General features: G+C 39.8%; 1 protein-coding gene across 2 annotated transcripts in view; it reads left to right on the top strand.

Moving 5' to 3' along the window:
* LOC143659492 (thioredoxin domain-containing protein 8-like) overlaps window positions 1–18,625 on the top strand; it is a 30,124-nt gene extending 11,499 nt beyond the window's left edge. The window contains exons 2-5 of one of the 2 annotated variants that reach the window (XM_077132522.1): window positions 2,215–2,274; window positions 5,503–5,568; window positions 17,505–17,570; window positions 18,511–18,625. In XM_077132522.1, the coding sequence (XP_076988637.1) occupies window positions 2,215–2,274; window positions 5,503–5,568; window positions 17,505–17,570; window positions 18,511–18,573 (255 nt within the window). In that variant the 3' untranslated portion in view covers window positions 18,574–18,625. The other variant, XM_077132530.1, reaches the window with a different exon arrangement.
* Window positions 18,626–19,352: the final 727 nt, after the last annotated feature.

The following is a 19,352-nucleotide window of genomic DNA, read 5'->3' as shown; positions in this document are numbered from 1 at the left end:
ACCAATGATTCTTATATTTTATTTTGTCAATCATTTCCCTGATATCCACTTCCAATTTTCCATCTTTTTTGCCATTTGTTCTTTTGTGCATTTGAATTCAGTTGTCCCATCCCTTAGTTTGCTTATCGCTTCTTCTGCCTCTTCAAATTCGCTGTTGTGTAACGAACTCTAATATATACATGTATATATTTTTTAATATTTTATTGAAATATCTTCATTCCCATACAAAGTATAGAATCAATGGCTCACAATATCACCACTTAGTTGTGTATTCATCATCATGATCATTTTTAGAACATTTGCATCACTCCAGAAAAAGAAATTAAAAGAAAAAAGGAAAAAACATACATCCCACACTCCTTACCTCTCCCTCTCATTGATTGCTAGTATTTCAATCTACCCAAAATTTTTTACCCCTTATCCTCCCTATTATTTATTAATTTTTATTCATTTGTCAATTCCCTGGATAAAGGGAGCTTCAGACACAAGGTTTTCACAATCACACAGTCACATTGTAAAAGCTATATAGTTACACAAATGTCTTCAAGAATCAAGGCTACAGGGAATACAGTTCAATAGTTTCAGGTACTTTCCTCTGCCTACTCCAATACACCATGAACTAAAAAGGGATATCTATATAATGCATAAGAATAACCTCCAAGATAACCTCTCAACTCTGTTTGCAATCTCTCAGCCGCTGAAATTCTATTTTGTCTCATTTCTCTCTTCCCTTTTTGGTCAAGAAGTCTTTCTCAATTCCATGATGCTGATCCTGGCTTATCACCAGGAGTCAGGTCACATGTTGCCAGGGTCTAGTATATTTTTAATTTGGTCTACAGTATCTCTCCTCTCTCTGAGATCCATTATTTTTCTATTTATTTTTTCAAATTCTTCTTTATGCTCCTATAGTGTCTTCTTGATATCCTTTACATCATTAGCCAACCCATTTAATATATTTAGGAGATTTGTATGAACATCTTTGATTAGTTGGTCCAAATTCTGTGTCTCTCCAGTGTTTTAATTTGTGCATTTGGTTGGGCCATATCTGCCTGCATCTTCATGTGCTTTGTGGTTTTCTGTCAGCTTCAAGGCATTTGATTATCTTGATAAGTTTATTCTGAAAGTTGATTTCCCTTGCTCATCTAAGGTTTTGTATTTGCTTGGGTTTGCATTGAAGGTCTCTTTTTGCTCTTGGTTTATCAGTAATTCCCAGACAAACGAAGGCCCGGTTCTCATCTGGGAGATGCAACTCTACTTGAAGATCTGTTGAAAACTAGGCAGATAGCAGTTTGCCAGACTGCACTTTCTGTGTATCTCCAGCAGATGGCATTCTTGGACCACCTCTTCCCCTCAGGCCCACCTCTCACCAACTGTGGCAGCTGGGGAGCTGGATGGAGACCTGGTGCAATTCCAGCCAAGGCTGCTGGTCTCAGTGCATGCTGAAAGCTGCCAAACCCAGGGCTGGGTGGTGAGCAGTGTGCACCTCAGCAGAGAATCTCCTTGAGGGCCCAATGTGTCTGGTGGTGTGGGACGAAGTATTTCAACTGCCCCTGCCTTCATTCAACCCAGAAAAGCCTGGCAGTGTGGCATGGCTCAGTTTGCTTCCTCAGCCATACCTCTCCAGCCGTGCACATCTGAAGGCTCCCAGCCTCCACGGGGAAAGGGAAGTGGTAGCTGGACTTAATGAGTCTGTTTCACCAGCCAATTGTCAGATCAGCTGTACTTTTCCTCTCCCCCTCCTTCCAAAAATCAAGGTGCCTCCAGCAGCCTGTCTCAGGGCACAGGGGCAGGCACTGTGCACTGACTGGAAGGTCTGTGCTTAGGCAAACGAAGTCTGCTCACTTCTGGGTTCCTGATGGGAGCTCCAGGTTGCAGAGCTGAGAGGGACAATCTCCCAAGCTGGCTGTGAATGCTGGGCCCTGCTCCTTCGGAACCGTTCCTTCCTGCGCACCACTGCCCGCTCCAGGTGGAGTCCCAACCAAGCACACCCACCTTATTCTCTCTGTCCCAATTTTGCCGGTTTTTCATCCAGAGCCTCCCTATATAGTGTAGAAGACCCTCTTTGGTCACTTGCACCCTGAAACTGCGGCCCTGGTCCCACTGTTACTTTTTTAATTTTAATTTACTCTTTCATTTTTTTTTTATTTAAAGAAAGTTTTAACTTTTAATATTAATACTAAGCTAATAAGGAACTTTTATTCTTTTATTTTGAAGGTGCTGTCTCTGCAATATCTAAATGTACTGTTTGCTAATGTGGATGTGGACGATTCTCCGGTAAGATAAAACCTTCAGAGTAGATACTAAAAGCCTAAATGTAATATAATTAAGTAGCGCTGTCCTCATGATTAAATAATCAGCTTAAAATCAAATAGAGCTTCACAATATTTTCTGATAAACTGTAGTAAACACCTTTACAATGCTCTTACATGTTTGTACTACTATTAAAAAATGGTTAGCCAGTTTGTGGTCCCCCCTTGCACACCGTGGCCGACTTCACTCATCAATCCCAACATGGTTCCCTGAACACCTGGGCTCTGTCCCAGAATCCTTTTCAGCAGAGTTGTTTCAGGCAGCCAAAATTAATCAGCTGGAGCTAGACTCCAAACGAAAAGTAGTTTTCACCCCATTGCTTTCCTCTTTTATATGTTATGCTTTCTGCGGAGTTAAGTACAGAAAGAATTCCAAGAAATCCTTCACTCCTATCTCTGGAGCCAAATGTCACCTCCCCAAATAATCAGCCTCATTTCTTCAAAGTGGGTGTTATTAATATACACAGTGTCTCAACAAAGTTATTCTACCTAATATTTCTTTATAATGAGGAAAAGTAACAACAGAAAATGGTCTGTTCATATATTGGGCTGAATTTGAGCATTAGCATGAGACAAACCTTTGCTGTTCTCTCAGCCCTGTCCTTGTATGTCTTTTGTTGTTGTTTTTTTTGTTTTTTTTTTTGGTTTTTTGCCTCTTCTTTAACCTCTATAAGCTTCAGTTTCTTCATCTGTAAATCAGGACAATAATCCTTAATAGAAAGTAAAATGGCATAAAATGCATGGCATGGTGCTTGGAATATAATGGAAGTTCCATTTCTCCATTTTTCTCCATTTCCACTTCAGGCGTTCTTATCCTGTGTCTGTTTCCCTGCCTTTTAATCTACATCATATACTGAGGCATTCAGAATGCACATCTAGGATCATTGTCATTAACTAGTTTTGTTTTTGTTTTTGCTAACAGCTTTATTGAGCTATAATTCACATATCATACAATTCACATGTTTAAAGTGTACAGTTCAATAGTTTTTAGTACATTAAAGAATTGTGGAACCATCCACACAGTGAACTTTTAGACATTTTAATCATCCTACAAAGAAACCCTGCACCTTTTAGCCGTCACATCCCAACCCCAACCTTCCATTCCCTTGCACAGCCTTAGGCATCCACTAATCTCCATTCTCTCTGTATAGATTTTCCTATACTGAACATTTCATATAAATGGAATCATGCAATATGTGGCCTTTTGTCATCCTTTTATTTATCATAATGTTTTCAAAGTTCATCCATGTTGTAGTGAGTATCAGGACTTATTCCTTTTTATGGCTGAATGATATTCCATTGACTGGATATTCCACATTTTGTTTATCCATTCAGCAGTGGATGGACATTTGGATTCTTTCCACTTTGTGGCTATTTTGAATTAGTGCTGCTATGAACATTCCTGTATAAATTTTTGTTTGAACACCTGTTTTTTATTCTTTGGAGCATATACCTAGAAGTGGAATTGCTGGGTGATTTGGTAACTCTATGTTTAACCTCTGAGGAACTGGCAAACTGTTTTCCGAAGCAGCTGCACATTTTACATTCAGCAGTGCATGAGGCTTCCAATTTCACCAGTTCCTCACCAACATCTGTTATTATCTGACTTTTTGGATATAGCTCTTTTTTTTTTAATTAGGAAAAATAACATATATACAAAAAAGCAAAAAATTTCAAAGCATACTGCAACAATTAGTTATAGAACAGATTTCAGAGTTTGGTATGGGTTGCAATTCTACAACTTTAGGTTTTTCCTTCTAGCTGTTCCAAGACACTGGAAACTAAAAGAAATATCAATTAATGATTCAGCAGTCATATTCATTTGTTAAATTTTTATCTTTTAAAATGAAACAAAATGCATAATTTTCTTTCCTAATATTAATTTATTAGCTGGTGCCATTGCTGTGGTCATGAAAAGTACAATTTAATGTGTGTGTGTGTGTGTGTGTGTGTGTGTGTGTGCCCTCATGTGCATTGCAGGGGGAAGGATTTAGTGCCAATAAAATGATAGCTGTTTTTTTGTTGTTTTTTTTTTTTCCTTCCAATGATAGCTGTTTTAAAGAGAGGAGTCCAATTCTGGTGATCCTGTGTGTGGCTAATTTTCTTTTGACTCCTAAACAAGATTTTTTTTTTTTTAAATCCTGGCATTTGGAAGCAGATTGGAATGGGTTAAAACCACTGGGATTCTGGTAAATGATCTTGTCTATTGGCTCCAGATCTTTCACAAATAAAGAGGGAGTAAGGTTTAAAAAAAAAAAAAAAGAAATGTGTAAACCTCACATCAAGTGCTTTACCAGTACACCACCCATGTCTCAAATAAAAGTCGTGAAGGTATTTTTACTTATTCCTAAATCTTTGTGAGTTATTTTTTCCATATTGGGTTTCAATGGGGCCCCTCTACAGTCTTTCATAAGGACTTTGGAATAGAGCTGAGTCAGCCTCTCAGCCTCCCTTCTCTGTCTCAGATTGTCTCTCCTGGAATTTAACCCTCTCCTGGAGCCCAGGAATGGGAGAGCCCAGGAGTGTTGGGAATGGTAATTTTTCATTGTAACATAGCTAAAGCCTTTGAAGGTTTCGTCTTCCTTTCCTACAGCTGCCATAACAAAGTGCTACAAACTAGTGACTTAAAGTACAAAAGTTATTGTCTCACTTCTGGAAGTCAGAAGTCTGAAATCGAGATACCAGAATGGCCACGCTCCCTCTGAAACCTCTAGGGAAGATACCTTCCTTGCCTCTTTTAGCTTTGGTGTTCACCAGCAACTCTTGATGTTCCTTGGCTTGTGGATGTTCCTTGGCTTGCACTCAGTTTCTGCCTGGGTCATCACCAGGCCTTCTCCCCTGTATCTTCCACAACTCTCCCCTTCTTATGAGGACACTGATCATGTTGGATTAGGACCCATTCCATTCCAGTATGACCTACTGTAACCAAGTCCATCTGCAATGACCTTATTTCCAAATAAAGTCACATTCACAAGTACTGAGGATTAGAACTTCACCATAGCATTTTGGAGGGACACAATTCAACCCATAACAGAAATGTTAGAAAAGCTTTTGGCTTGGCAGGAGAGTCTGAAAAGGGTCAGGTTTCCCCAGGCTTTCAGACCCACCTCCTGAGAAGTCACCAAGCAACACACTTTTGGTACAGAGAGGACATGCCAAATTGTAACTTCATGCAATTTCTTTTCTTTCCCAGGAGTTGGCCCAAATGCATGGCATCGAAGTACTGCCCACATTTAAGATGTTCAAGAAAGCCCAAAAGGTATGTTGCCATGGCAATTGGAAGGGTTGACTTGGATTATAGAACCATTTTAATCTAAAAAAAAGGGGGGGGGGGGCCAGGGTACCTTGGGTGGATGCAACAACTGCATCTATCTTTAATACTTAGCAATATCATTCTTAGTTTCTGAACTTTACATGCTGGCAAGGAGTTAGGAAAAATTGTGTGAATGATGACAAATCCCCACTCAGACCATCTGAAGTGTTCAAATCTTGAAGAATTATCCCACTATTTCCCCTACCCTGAACCAGAACCATGAAGAAAGAATCTTACAGAAAAGGACATGAGGAAATTCTCATGCAAATTTATATAAGCTGTTAACACTTGGGAAAATGTCCATCAGAAACAATCACAAAACAATACATCGGGGTGACTGAGCAGGCAAGCTCTAGATTCCAATTCCCATAGCTGAAAGACCAGTTCTACCACTTCCTAGCTGTGGGAACTTGAGCAATTTACTGAACCGTTTTGTACTTTAATTTTCTTACTAAACGAGGATCATAACAGACATTTCCCTTACAGTGTGGTTGTGAGAATTAAATGAATTAATTTGGCCAAGTGCTTAAGACCCACCCTGACACAATTTAGTGTTCAATAAGTTAGTTGGCTATTTTAAAATGTTAATGGAACGAGATATTTAAGAATGCGCATTGTATGATGAAACTAGTACTTTCATATATTGCCAGGAGCATTAATAATTGTGCATGCCTTATGAAAGATGATTTTGTAACACGTTTAGTAGGAAAAAAATTGATCATTCCCTTTCATACAACTAACCCACTCTTGGGAACTTTTCCTACATAAATACTTTAAGAAAAAATAAACAGTATGTGTATAATAATTTCAGCATTATTTCTCATTAAAAATGGAAACAATTTGTGTCTTTTATTAGTAGAATAACTAAGTGACTATAATGCATCTACTCTGAAACAGTATGCAATTAAAGTGATATGAAGAATATATGCAAAATACAAAATTTATGCTTAAATGTTGTAAAGATTATTTCTGCAATATGAAAAATCAGAAAGCATTGGTTGTGCTAGCAGAAGAATTTTATTTTCAGTTTGTTTTTTATTTGCTGTAATATAATCGGCACAATAGCTTTAACTATTTTTTTTGTATGCTGTATGGTGAGGTCACATTTCATTCTTTTTCCATGTGAGTATCCCCTTATTGCAGCACCATTTGTTGGATTTGTTTGTTTGTTTATTTTTGTTGGTTTCATTTGTTTGTTTTGGGAAATGCATGGACTGGGAATCGAACCCAGGTCTCCCACATGGCAGGCAAGAAAAACTGATTTTTTTTTAAATAACACATTTTCCCTTTCCTGAGTTTTTACTTGATAATTGAAGCTATTTAACATATGCACTATTAACTTCTCTCATCTACACATCACATTTTTATGTATTGTCTTTGACTATCTTCCCATCTCATAAATAAGGACGCTTCCTTCTTTACAAATTGATTCCATCTATTGTACCTTAATTTCATTGCTTCCCTTCTGTTCCAAGCTGCCCTCCATCAGTTATCCTCTTTTAAACCTTTCATTTGGACCCTCATTATTTTTGCTACCCAGCATCCATTCTCCATTGTCTATTAACAGTACCTTAACTTCTCTCCAGGAAAACATGACTTCCCCATTCTTGGTTCATGTGCTTCCTTGGGGCTCTATGTCCAGGCCTAGACCAACTGCTGGACTCCATCTCTAACAGAAGTGGCCTGTCACTTCAGTGAAGCCCATCCAAGCCTAACCAGAGCTATTCCAGGGCTCTGCTTAAGCAACTGGGTAAAAGCCTCTTTTGATTTCACTGGATTTGAAGGTGGGAAGATATGGGACTGAAGCTACTGCAGCTATCTTGCTACCACATGGAACCTGAAAACGAAGCCGCCATACACAGAGGGAAAGCATTGTCAAGCCAAGAGACAGCAGTGGCATTGATTGAACCTTAAATCCATCCATCCCTAAAGCTTGACCTACCTCCATAGATTCTTCAGTCATATAAACTTTTGGTTGGGTTTTCTGTCCCTAGCAACCAAAATATTTATAGAGAAAGTATCTGATATTCTCTCTTGCAAAAGACGTACTGTCCTTTATTTCTTGATCTAATTCTTAAAAGAGTGGAATATATTTACTGCTTCTAATTCTCATTTTCCATACTTTCTCCTCATCAATTCTCTTAAAAGTCACGAAGGATCTTCCAGAAGCTAATTTAAAATAGCCATTTTTCAATCCTAGTATTATTTGGATTCACAGAAGCATCATTAATGCATCAGCTTCTATTCTTGAAACTTTCTATTCTTTTGCCTCTGTCCTTGATCCCTCCCCAAGCTCTCCTCTGTCTTCTTTGTCTCCCGCTGCCCTAAATATAAGTGTTTCCCAAACTTCTGTCTTCTTCCTAATATACCATCTCTTCTTTAGCAATTTCTTCCCTACTTTTAGTTAGTAACTGTAAATACCTTTTGGTTAGGCAATTGCAATAGCTCCCTACTTAAAGTTAGCTCCGTACCTTGTCAGTCTCTTCTCCATATAGATCTTTGCATGGCTCTGTGTATGTCATTTCCCTATTTAAATGTTTTATGTATTCCCTCTCCATTGCTAACAAAATCAAGTCTAAATCCTTGCATCCAAGTCTGGTGTTCAAATTTCTCTCTAACTTGGTCACCGTGTATTTTTCCAAGCCCTTTTCTACTTTTCATGTCTCTGTTCCTACTTTTCCAGGCACCTAGAGGAGTTCCTGTCTGATTTGAAATCTCAGTGTCTAGAAAGATCCCTGGTAGAAAGACAATACTCATTATGTGTTTGATGAATGAATGAATGCTGCTGTGCTTCCCCTGCATCCCACTGCCAACTCTGCCTCCCCTCCTGATTCTGTCCTTGTATCTGACACTGGGAAAGTGTCTCTCCAGCTCAGGAGTTTTCTGGGTTCATCCCTTCTATGGATGTATTGCTTGGTGGCTTGGTGACTGCTGCCACTCAATAGTTTCTTCTCTGTTTTATGATACAAAACCCTGGGTTCTCAACTAATTATGTGTGTAGGGTCTTGAGCAAATCCATAGCTATTTGAGGGTAGGCTTGGCCTTGCTTGGCATTTGCCCTGTATTGGAGGTAGAAGTACAGTCACCGGGGGCAGAGTGGGGGACTCATAAGCAGTTATTTCTTAACTGGCATCTAAAGGGATGAATCTCTTTCAAACTAATGGAACAAAATGTCTACATTCTAGGGATCACTAAGGATCTCAAAATTTGAATTTTCTGCCAGGTTGTTCTTCAAAAACAAGTTAACTGAATTAATGATGCTGACCTTGAAACTGATCTAACTCCTTAATTCTGATTTCAAGGTCGCCCAACAAACCTCTGATTATAACGTGGATCCCATGTCCCAAGAAGTTTTCTTGAGAACTGAATTTCTAGATGAATATGAATCACTGAGGATCCTCTTATGGACTGTTGTTTTTTGTTGTTGTTGTTGTTGTTTTAAATAAAAACACGTTTGAACCTTTGGGTGGGTCACGGTGGCGCAGCAGGCAGAGTTCTCACCTGCCAGGCCAGAGACCCAGGTTCAATTCTCAGTGCCTGCCCAGAAAAAAAAAAGAAAAAACCACGTTTAAGACCACGTATATCACAATACACAAATGAGTCTACTTCCAAACTTTGTTCCCCCTATAATCCTATCCCCAGAAAGCTTTGTACCCGAACTACACCACTTTAGATATCAGTTGAAAACCTCCCTACAAGATTTATAATATTGGCTCCAGGTGATAAAGTTTTGTAATATTTTGCTCCATTTGATTCAAAGGACAAGGGCAAAAAAAAAAAAATGGGGAGGTGGGGTAAATGAAGTCCTAAATAACCACTGTTACAATTCTTTTACCTCTTTTGGCTCAAGCCCCCAGCATTTGGTATCTGTGCAGGGACTTCTCAGGGTCCCTACTTCTACCATTGCAGCCAGAGCTGCAGTTAAACCTCTAAAATTCCCCCAGGGGCCACCTCACAGTGACCTGCACAGGAAAATCACTGGGACCAGGTAAAAAGATCTATTCATATTCATTTCCTTCCCCTTTCAATAGACCCAGCTAGAATGGTTGCACTGGCATCCCTGTTTTCTTGGGGATAGAGGAAAACTAACTGAAAATGACTTATTGCGGCAGTTAGGTGCTATTTCTCTCTCTCTCTTTTTTTTTTTACCTTAGAGTACAATTTCTATTGAGGGTTGTTATAAGAAATGTCTTCACCTTTCCGGTAAAACATCAGGCAAAGAGCCAATGTCCATTACGTTCTTTAAAAATGCACATGGTATAAAAGGCTTTGTGTTAATTCCTTCTATATCAAGGTTAGGAGGATATTTGCCTCTCCTGAAAATGTGATCTGCTTTCTTGCAATAGGTCAGAAGCCTTAGGGAATCCCTTGGGTTTCTCTTTTTGCCATTGCTGCCAAAAATTTCAGCATTACTTCCTGTGCTCAAATGGAGTAACCCCCAGTACTTACCCTCCATCCCCCAGCATTCACTTTCTGCCATCTCTATACTGTATCAGCCTTTAGAAGTCTGTTATTTTGTGCTTTATTCTAGCTCATTTCAATTATTTTCAAAGTATGTATGATATAAATAAAATAAAATTCTAAAAAACTGAAACAAATGAAGCTATATAACAATGATTATATATTCACTGGGCTACAGTGAATAATGGACATTCCCTGGTTACAAGTTAATTCTGTCACAGTTTTAGGGCAAAGGAGGGCCATGCCAAATAAAAGAAAAAAGAAAAAGAAAAGTAGGGCCATAGCAGAATAAGGAGGGCTTGTCCCTTCCTGTTATATTCTTTAGTGTTTTTTTATCTAGGACACCACAACCTATTTAGGAAAATTAACTGTGGTAAATAAGTGTATTCCTGTGGCATCTTCCAGATGCACTACTAGGATATTGCATGATATTTTGCTGTAAATGCTTCATAAATCTGCTATTATAGAACCTCTTAAAATCTGACAAAGGCTATAAACCCTCTCTCTCTAGAAAACTGTGTGTATGCACATCAATAAAAATATGCATATCATATAGTAGGGTATTTGCAGAATCTCTGAATTCCATCAACGGACCCCTAGGTCAGTAACTTTGGTTCTAGACCCTGTTTGATGCACATGTTTGGTGTAGGAGAGAGGAAGAGAAGTAAAGACTTAGCAAGTCTTAACTGCCTGCTGAAATAGGGGCCAGACATCAAAAGTTACTTCCAGTTTTCATTCTTTGATATTATGGTAAAGTAGCTTCCCAAAGCACTTAGGGTCACTTATTAAGAATGATGGGATCTGGGTACATAGATGCTAATAAGTAAATTATTCAGAAATGAATAATTCAGAAGACCCCACCTACTAGACTGAGCTCTCTCCTATTAAGTGGAAGGAAACTCTTGGCCTTATGCTTATGAGCTGGTGTGCTCCTGCAAAGGTACAAGGCCATTTACAGCAAGCACTCTCCTTAAAGTGGGTTCAGAGATTAAAGGCGTCCCAAGTGAGTGATACTGTGGTATGCTAGAAAGTGGGCAGGATACGAACCAGAGGTCACAAGCTCGGTGTCTACAAGAATCAGGCAGGAACAACAGGGTGAGACAGTAGGAAGTGAAGGGGTTAGTGGTCTCCGGAGAATGAATGACCCACCAAAGGCCCTCAATTCAAGATCATAGAAAATGGTCCTTGACCCCACCCCAAAAGGAAGGTCTGCAGCTAGAATTCGGTCATGTCTGGAGTCAGACAACTGTAGTGTGAATCCCAGGTTTTCTTCTTATTTGTGGGTGACCTTGGGAATGTACCATAACTACCGTGCAGCACAGTTTCATTCTCTGTGAAATAGGGAATCTTATCCTCCGTCTTTGAATGGTTGTCCTGAGAATTTGTGACAACATATGTAAAGTTGGTATTTGGTAAATACGTTAAAATGTAACTATTAATCGAATTCCAGGATTTAGCTGTATGCCTATCTCCCTGAAAATTTATAACAGAACAAGAAACTCTTTGAGTAACCACAATATCCATTTAGAGCAAGTCATCGAATATCCTGGACTTACCTCCCCAGTGATGCTCAACCTGCTAAGGACTGTGTCAGACACAGAGGAGTTCTGCTTGAGAAAAATAAAAATAAAAATCTCATGTGTTCTTCAGGGCCTAACAGGGGTCACATATCAGCCCTATAAGAAGCTGATATTTTCATTGGTAGAGGTTAATTAACAGGAGGGACAAGAACCAAGTGAGATGAAGGGAAAAAACAGAAATGGAACAAAAACAAGAATCCCAGATGCCCTACTTGACAATTGCTAAAGATGCCACTTTTGGCTTCAGCAGTGAAAAGAAGGTAATTACTTGTGGGTCTCTTTCTGGGGGCAGGGATTAAGGTGAGGCAAGTGAGGCAGCGTCACGCAAGTTCAGGGTCAGCTCCTGTCTTCATTTAAAATTGTGATATTTTACTTATCATGAATACTTTTGCATTAGATTTTATTTCTATTCACTATTTACTAAAATATCATGTATCTTGATCACTGAGTCTTTTGCCTCCCCCTAAAATGTTGCACCCTAGTCCCAACCCTTCTCCTCTTTGAATTTTAAATGATTGAAATACAGGAGTGTTTCACTGGGTAATTCTCCAGTAGGACTCACAAGATCCAATAGCAAGTTATACTCGCAGCTAAGATTTCTTACAGCAAAGGATGTAGAGCAAAAGCAGCAGGAAAAAGATGTGCATGAGTAGAGTTGGGAAAGGTCCAGCACAGGCTTCTGATGTCCTTCCTTGTCTGGGGCCACTCAGGAGTGCTCTGTCTACGACAGTGAGGTCAGGCCCAGGTGTGTAATGCCTCGGCCCAGGAACACCAGTGGGAGTCTCAGTGTCTCAGGCCTTCCTGTGGGGTCTGGTCATGTACATGTATCTCACTACAAAACCACTGCTATGCAACCAACTGTGACAACTGCAACTTAGGACCCCAACAGCGAAGCCAGTTGCATATCATCAAATGGATGTTTATGCAAAGCCACTTGACAAGCCAATACGGTGCAGTCTCTCCCTCCAGGTGCCTATGACAAAATCATCAATCACTTACACAAGGAATGCTCAGAGAGCCACATTCCTGGGAGGAGGCCAAGGAGTAAGCAATAAAATCAAGTTTCCATTGGAGATAGGCCAGGAGTGAGCAATAATACCCACCATGTTAAGTCTTTTTTTCACAAGGAGTCATGTAGAATTTCAAAAGAGCAGCTGTACCACAGGCAGCACTACATTGTCCCAATTGAAGAACATGACTTGGGCCCATGTCGACAGACTTCCTATATTCCCTTGAAGCCAAGACTTGGGATGCTCTACCTGTGGGAGTCTCTGGGGCTGCTGAGGTGAAAGAGATCTCACAACCATGGCACTCCAAAAGCGGGGACAGAGAGAGATGGCCTTCCAGAAAGCAGACCTTAGGCTCGCTTCAGATGTGCCTACCAGAAAGAGAACAGCAGTGGAAGGAGATCAGAACACCTCCAAGAAGAGAGAGGACAGGGACAAGCTCATTCCTTCATCAGGCTCAGCAGATCAGCTCACCCCTGAATCTGGGGAGAGGTAAATGAAGGGACATGTGAAACAGGCCTATTCCCCAATACTGGGAAGTTGAGCAGTTGAGTGTATTTTCTACTGGAAACATGAAGAGGTAGATAGCTATTGAAGGGAATGGTCCTCAAAACAATTTTTATTCCTGAGAATAAAGTTGTTTCCCAGACCTCCAGTGACAGGGAGAATGACGTCTCCTCTGGACAGAGTCTGAGATCACTTCCTATTCTCAGTGTGGCTTGAGATAAATAAATTCCCTCAACATTAGACTCAAAGCTCTTCCCACCCCCACCCCCACAATGGAAAGCCACGCTGTACTGAGCACCTAGCCCTCAAGCAGATTTATTGTGTCTCCAAAACAACTTCAATTGTTGGCCTAAAAGGGGGTTCACAAACTATGGTCAAAAGCCAAAACCAGTCCTCCACCAGTTCTCCTTTTTTTTTTTTTTTTCTGCACAGGCAGGCACCAGGAATCGAACCTGGGTCTCCAACTTGGCTGGCGAGGACTCTGCCTGCTGAGCCACCATAGCCCACCCTCCACCAGTTTTCGTAAACAGAGTTTTCCTGGAACATACTTATGTCCCTTTGTTTTCATGTTGTTTGTTGCTCTTTTGAACTACATAGCAGATTTGAGTGGCTACAACAGAGACTGTATGGTTTACAAAGCTTAAATAGTTATTAACCGACCCTTTACAGAAGAAGTTTGTCAACCCCTAACATAGAAGAAAAAAAGCACTTGAGGCATGATTTATGCCATCAAAGTTGCAAGAATCAGATATGTAGACTGAGTTTCTAAAGCAGCTACAAGAAAATAAAATAAAATTCATATTTTACTGAAATTTCATCATTAGAACAAGTTTAGAAGAATGCCAGCATAGATTTAGGAAGAAAAAAAAAAAGGAACTGCATTGCTTTTATATGCTCTTTTCTTGAATTCAAGTACCTACAAATTCAAGCTGTTTGAGACAGACTATTTCTAAGAGGCCCTACCTTCTTGAGTTAATTCCGCTCAACTCTACAAACCTTCATTGAGCTCCTTCTGTTTGCAAGGCCAACCCAAGATATGGTGAAAAGGCAAAGGGGAAATGTGCACATAGCTGCAACATGATGCAGATGGTACTGGGGAGAGGATGGGGATGGTGGGGAGAGGGTTGGAATCAGAGAAAGGAGCTAAGAGACCAACAAAAATAATTACCACTGACCACCCCTGAACAGAAGACCGAGGTACTTCTAACGTTATCTCAAGTTAAACATACTTTCCCATCATATTCAGACCATTTAAGACATTAATAAATCCTTCATGAAGAAGGAAAAGAAAAACATCAGCCTTGTCTACACAAATAATATTTTACAAATTTTGGAATTGTGTTTATACACAGGAACATTTCTACAGCATCTCCAAAAGAGTGTCTTTTGTGAAGTGTTGGTTTGTAGCCTTCTTCTTTGTTGTTGTTATTGTCAACTCAGTACAAATGTCTGGAAAATGGATGGGCTCTCATACAGCCTGTCCAAATATAAGTTCAATGTTCACGCAGCCAAATTGAATGGCAAATGGGGTAATCAAAGCATCAAGTCATTTTATTATAATTATTCTATGAATCCAGCATTAGTGTGGCTAATTTCCATGCTTAGAAGTCCATGTGTCAGGATGGGCTGAAGAGGCCACTGTCTCCTGGCCCTTTGCATTTCTCAGTAACAGTAATATAACAGATGTTTTGTGGGTAATTGAATGTCTTTGGCATCAAAAACTGCCTCTAGTTGAAGCTAGGTGATGGGTAAATGGGTGTTCACTTTATTATTATTTTCTCTCTCTTTTTTTGCATATTTAAAAATGTTTCTAATAACTTTTTTTAAACTGTTAGGCAGAAGTGGTTATGTTTTCCATAGGTGAACACCACATGCCCCACTGGTCTCAGCAAACTGGAGTTTATCCTTTTCATCAATGTCACTACAAGGGCAGCAGCAGAGGGTGAAAAGACCTTGAGAAGACGAAGTCAACATTGCTTTCTAATGCTTCAGAATGGAGCATGCCTTTGGGAGGCACAGCCAAGCATTCAGGAACAAGGAAGTGCTTTGGGCAGAAATTATGCGCTGGTTGCCTTCCAACAGTCTCTTCAAAAGAAAGCTACTTTGTGGATCAGCTCTTGTCAGTAAACTGCTCCTCCTTCATTAGCTACATTTAATGAGCTGCAGCCTGCAAAGCTCAGTCCTAGGCAGGGAATACAAATGTAACATTTATCTTTGGCAAACTGGACAAAGAAAGAGGCACCAGGTTACATCTAATCCATGAGATTTAACTTGCTACTGAGAATCACTGACCAAAAATCAGTGTAGCTCAACTCACTTCTGACCTAAAATCATTGATAAAGCACCTTACTATGTGTAAAGTTCTGAGCTAGATAGTACAAATACAAAGAGAAAAATGAAAAGGTACAGTCCCTGTCCTCAGTCTAGTGTGGAAAGATAGGTGACAAAATCAAGGATTTAATAGCGGAATTCACAGGGAACTATGGGATCATAGAGAAAAAGTTCAAGGAAGGCTTCATAAGCTAAATTTTGGAGGATGGTTAAGAGTAGGCAAGTAAACAAATATGGGAAGAAGGACAGAGTTAAAAAACAGCCTGGGAATATATATCAGGAATTATTTGAATAATAATACAAGAAGAATGTAAAATTGTCACTAGAAATGAACGCTGCGAGGGTGGAAATTTTGCCTGTTTTGGTCACAATATATCTGACTCATCCTGGGCATTCAATAACTATTTGTTGCATGAATCAATGAATCAGTGGCTTCAACTCTACAGTGTTGCTGGAGCTCAAAGTTTATGGTATGTAGGGGCAAAAGAAGGAAGATGGCAAAATCAAGAAACCTTATAGGAAGCCTGGATTTTATGGTAATGAAGAAATGTTGAAGAGTTTTAAAAACAAGGGTGGCATGACTGGATCTATGTTTAGAGCAGTCTCGTCTTCAGAGAGGAGAAGGAATCTAAGGGGCACAAAACTGGACACAGAGAAAGACAAGTGATATAGCTGTTGCCATCTCCAGGTAAGAGTCGACATGATAAAATCCATGGAATTAGGTGATAAATTTGATGTAAGCGTTATATATCCCACCAGAATGGCTAACATGAAAATACTGGCAACGCACAACCAGAACATTTAACCTATGCCAGTGGAGTACAAAAAATTGATACCATCTGTCACGGTTAGGGACATGTCGACTTGGCCAAGTTGTGGTACCTGTTCATCTGATTGGGCAAGCGCTGGCCTGTCTGTTGCAATGAGGACATTTCATAGGATTAGGTCATGATCACGTCAGCTACATCCACAGCTGATTCCATTTGTAATCAGCCAAAGGGGAGTGTCTTCTGCAATTAGTGATGCTAAATGTAATCATGGGAAGCCTTTTAAGGAGGACTCAGAGGAGACAGGTTGCATTCCTGCTTTGGCTGGTGAGCCTCTCCTGTGGAGTTCGTCCAGGCCATCCATTGGAGTCATCGGCTTCGCAGCCTGCCCTGTGGATTTTGGACTCTGAGTTCCTACGGTCACATGAGACACTTTCATAAATTTTATATTTGCAAGTGTTTCCTGTTGGTTCTGTTTCTCTAGAGAACCCTAACTAATACACCATCAATTTGAAAATTATTGGGTAGTATTTAACAAAGCTGAACCTAGCAGGCCCCTTTTTAGGCAGACACCCTACCTAAATTTGGGCAGAAACAAGTATGGATAAGTAGCCAAAGATGTGGATAAGAGCATTCCTAATAGCACTATTGTCACTGCCAAGATGAATAAATGAAATTGTGTTATATTCATGCAGCGGACTACTACACAACAATGAAAATGAAAATACCGCTGCTTCACAGCTAAATCTCATAAGCATAATGCTGAGTGAAGGAAGCCCAACACAGAAGAATACATCTTAAAGAATTTCATTTATAAAAGCTTAAAAACAGGCAAAACTAATATATGGTGAAGAATGCAGAGTAAGGGTTACCTTTGGGAATAAGGCAGTGCCTGGGAGGGTAATGTCTGGGTACCGGTAAAGGTCTATATTTTGATCTGGGTGTGGTTACACAGGTGTGCTTTCTTTATATACTTAAGATTTGTGCGAAGTCTTGTCAGGCATGTATCCAAGTCTTCCCTTTGTTCCTGGTGGGAGTTCTTATTATGGTACCTGCTCTAGTCTCAGATTTCCCAGAGGATTAGGAAGCCCCCTTCATGTCCCAGATCCCACCTAGCACCAAGGAAAGAGAAGCTTTTGCAGGTCCAAGGCCAAGAGAACTATTTGTAAAAGAGATGGTTTCAGACCAAGCAACCCAGATAAATCATGCAATTCTGCATCCACACTTAGGTAACCCTATTGTCGAGAATCAAAAGAACGATTTGCTGTTGTAGAAGTGGATTCATGGCCCAAGAGGTAAGTGAAATGGGATGACGATGGAGTCTCAATTCTGGTGTTTACTTTCAAGGAATAGAATGAACCATGATGCCCATAGTCAGAACTCAGATGCTGAACACTGCTGCCTGGGGAAGTGGAGCCATGAGTTATGGGGATAGTTTCTTCTTTCCAGCACACTGAGCACTGAAGTCAGTCCTAGACATGCCCGTCCTTTCCCCCAAAGTCCTAACGCCATTCCTGGCTGCTGACATCTCCTCCATTGGAAACTCAAAATTTCACCCAGCCCCAGCCTCAGCATACCCACTCACTTCCTTCTCTCCAACCACCTAATACAATTGGTACTAAAAGGATCAGGAAAAACAAGGGTCCTTAATGTCCATATTTCTTCAAATATAAGATACTATTTAAAAGAAACACTGTTACATTATATACTACTAAGAAAAAATTCTAATTAAAATATAACATACCATCCACTATAAAAAGTATCCTGATTCTGAGATGTTAAAATTTGAACATTGTACTCATTAGAATCAATTGCACTGTTACCTCGGCAGAACCCAAGGAATGGGAAATCACGTGTCATTTGATTTTAGGAAATCATGTATATGAATTAACAAGCTTTCAATTCTAATATGTAAAAGATCTGAGAAGTTTCAGAGATTGGGTTTCTTCACCCCTACATGCTTTAAATCTTAGTTTAGAGGAATATTATGGGGAATTATAGCAACCTGGCAAGAAACTACCATGCATAAACAATTTTGAAACTGACTCAAATAATGAAAATACCATGAATTTTATGAAGCATGCTTAGTGTTTAATGTATATTTATATTTAAAGTATCTTGCAGACAATGGAAACAAGAAGTAATTTTACAGTTTGAACCAAAACTCCTCAAAGCCTCAATATCTTTGCAATACCTGAACCAACAGATATCTCACCTTTATGTATTTGTGAACAGGTTTTTGAATTTTGTGGAGCAGATGTTGAAAAGTTGGAAGCAAAGATTCGGGAACTAATGTAAAGTTAACTCCAAGGAAAAACACATTTGTAAAATCTTAGAAGGTCACAGTGAATGTGTTTGTGTTTTTATTTCCTGCAAGTATTGAAATATTCTATTCCTCTCTCTCTCTCTTCCCCTAAGACTTTGCGGGTTAAATTCCATACTGAAATCTCACCATAAAATTGCCTAAAACTGTTGAAATAGCAGAGATTGTGCCATTTCCATTCTCCAACTTGGGGTTTCTACTTGCTCTGAGCACATTCCTTGGGCAATGTTTGAATGAACATCACAATTTGGCCCTTAATTAACACCAGGTTGTCAAGAAGGATTTCTAGAGATTGCCAAAAATGGCAATCTCTTCATTCTGATCAAGGAACAAATACATGTCCTTTTGCCCTGGTGCATTCTAAACACATGAAGGCCTCTCCCCAACTGAGTCAGTGGTGGTATTACAAAATGCGTCTTCAGGACATCACTTTCTTTTTTTAACTGGGTCATGTTTCTCTTTCCCACTGCCTTTCTAAAATTTTTCTATAAATAAATGAACAAAAAAATCCCACATGCACACAAAAAACAGGCCTTTAAGTACCAACAATGTTAGAAAAAAAAACAAAAGCAAAAACAACTATCACAGCTCAGATGCTAAGGCGTAGCCCAGAGAAGATGGCTTTTCCTGATCGGTGTCGCCTCCATGGGGCTGCCACCAGGTGAAAGGCAAGGTCTCCAAATACTCCCTAGACTGAGCTTTTGACAAAGCAAAGGATTCTTGTGCTTTGTTAGAATGCTTCGGGCTGCGAAGC

This window comes from Tamandua tetradactyla, chromosome 2 (genome assembly GCF_023851605.1).
Source record: "Tamandua tetradactyla isolate mTamTet1 chromosome 2, mTamTet1.pri, whole genome shotgun sequence".
NCBI lineage: Eukaryota > Metazoa > Chordata > Mammalia > Pilosa > Myrmecophagidae > Tamandua > Tamandua tetradactyla.
The sequence above is the reverse complement of the archived record's forward strand: the minus strand, read 5'-3'. Positions and strand labels throughout refer to the sequence as shown.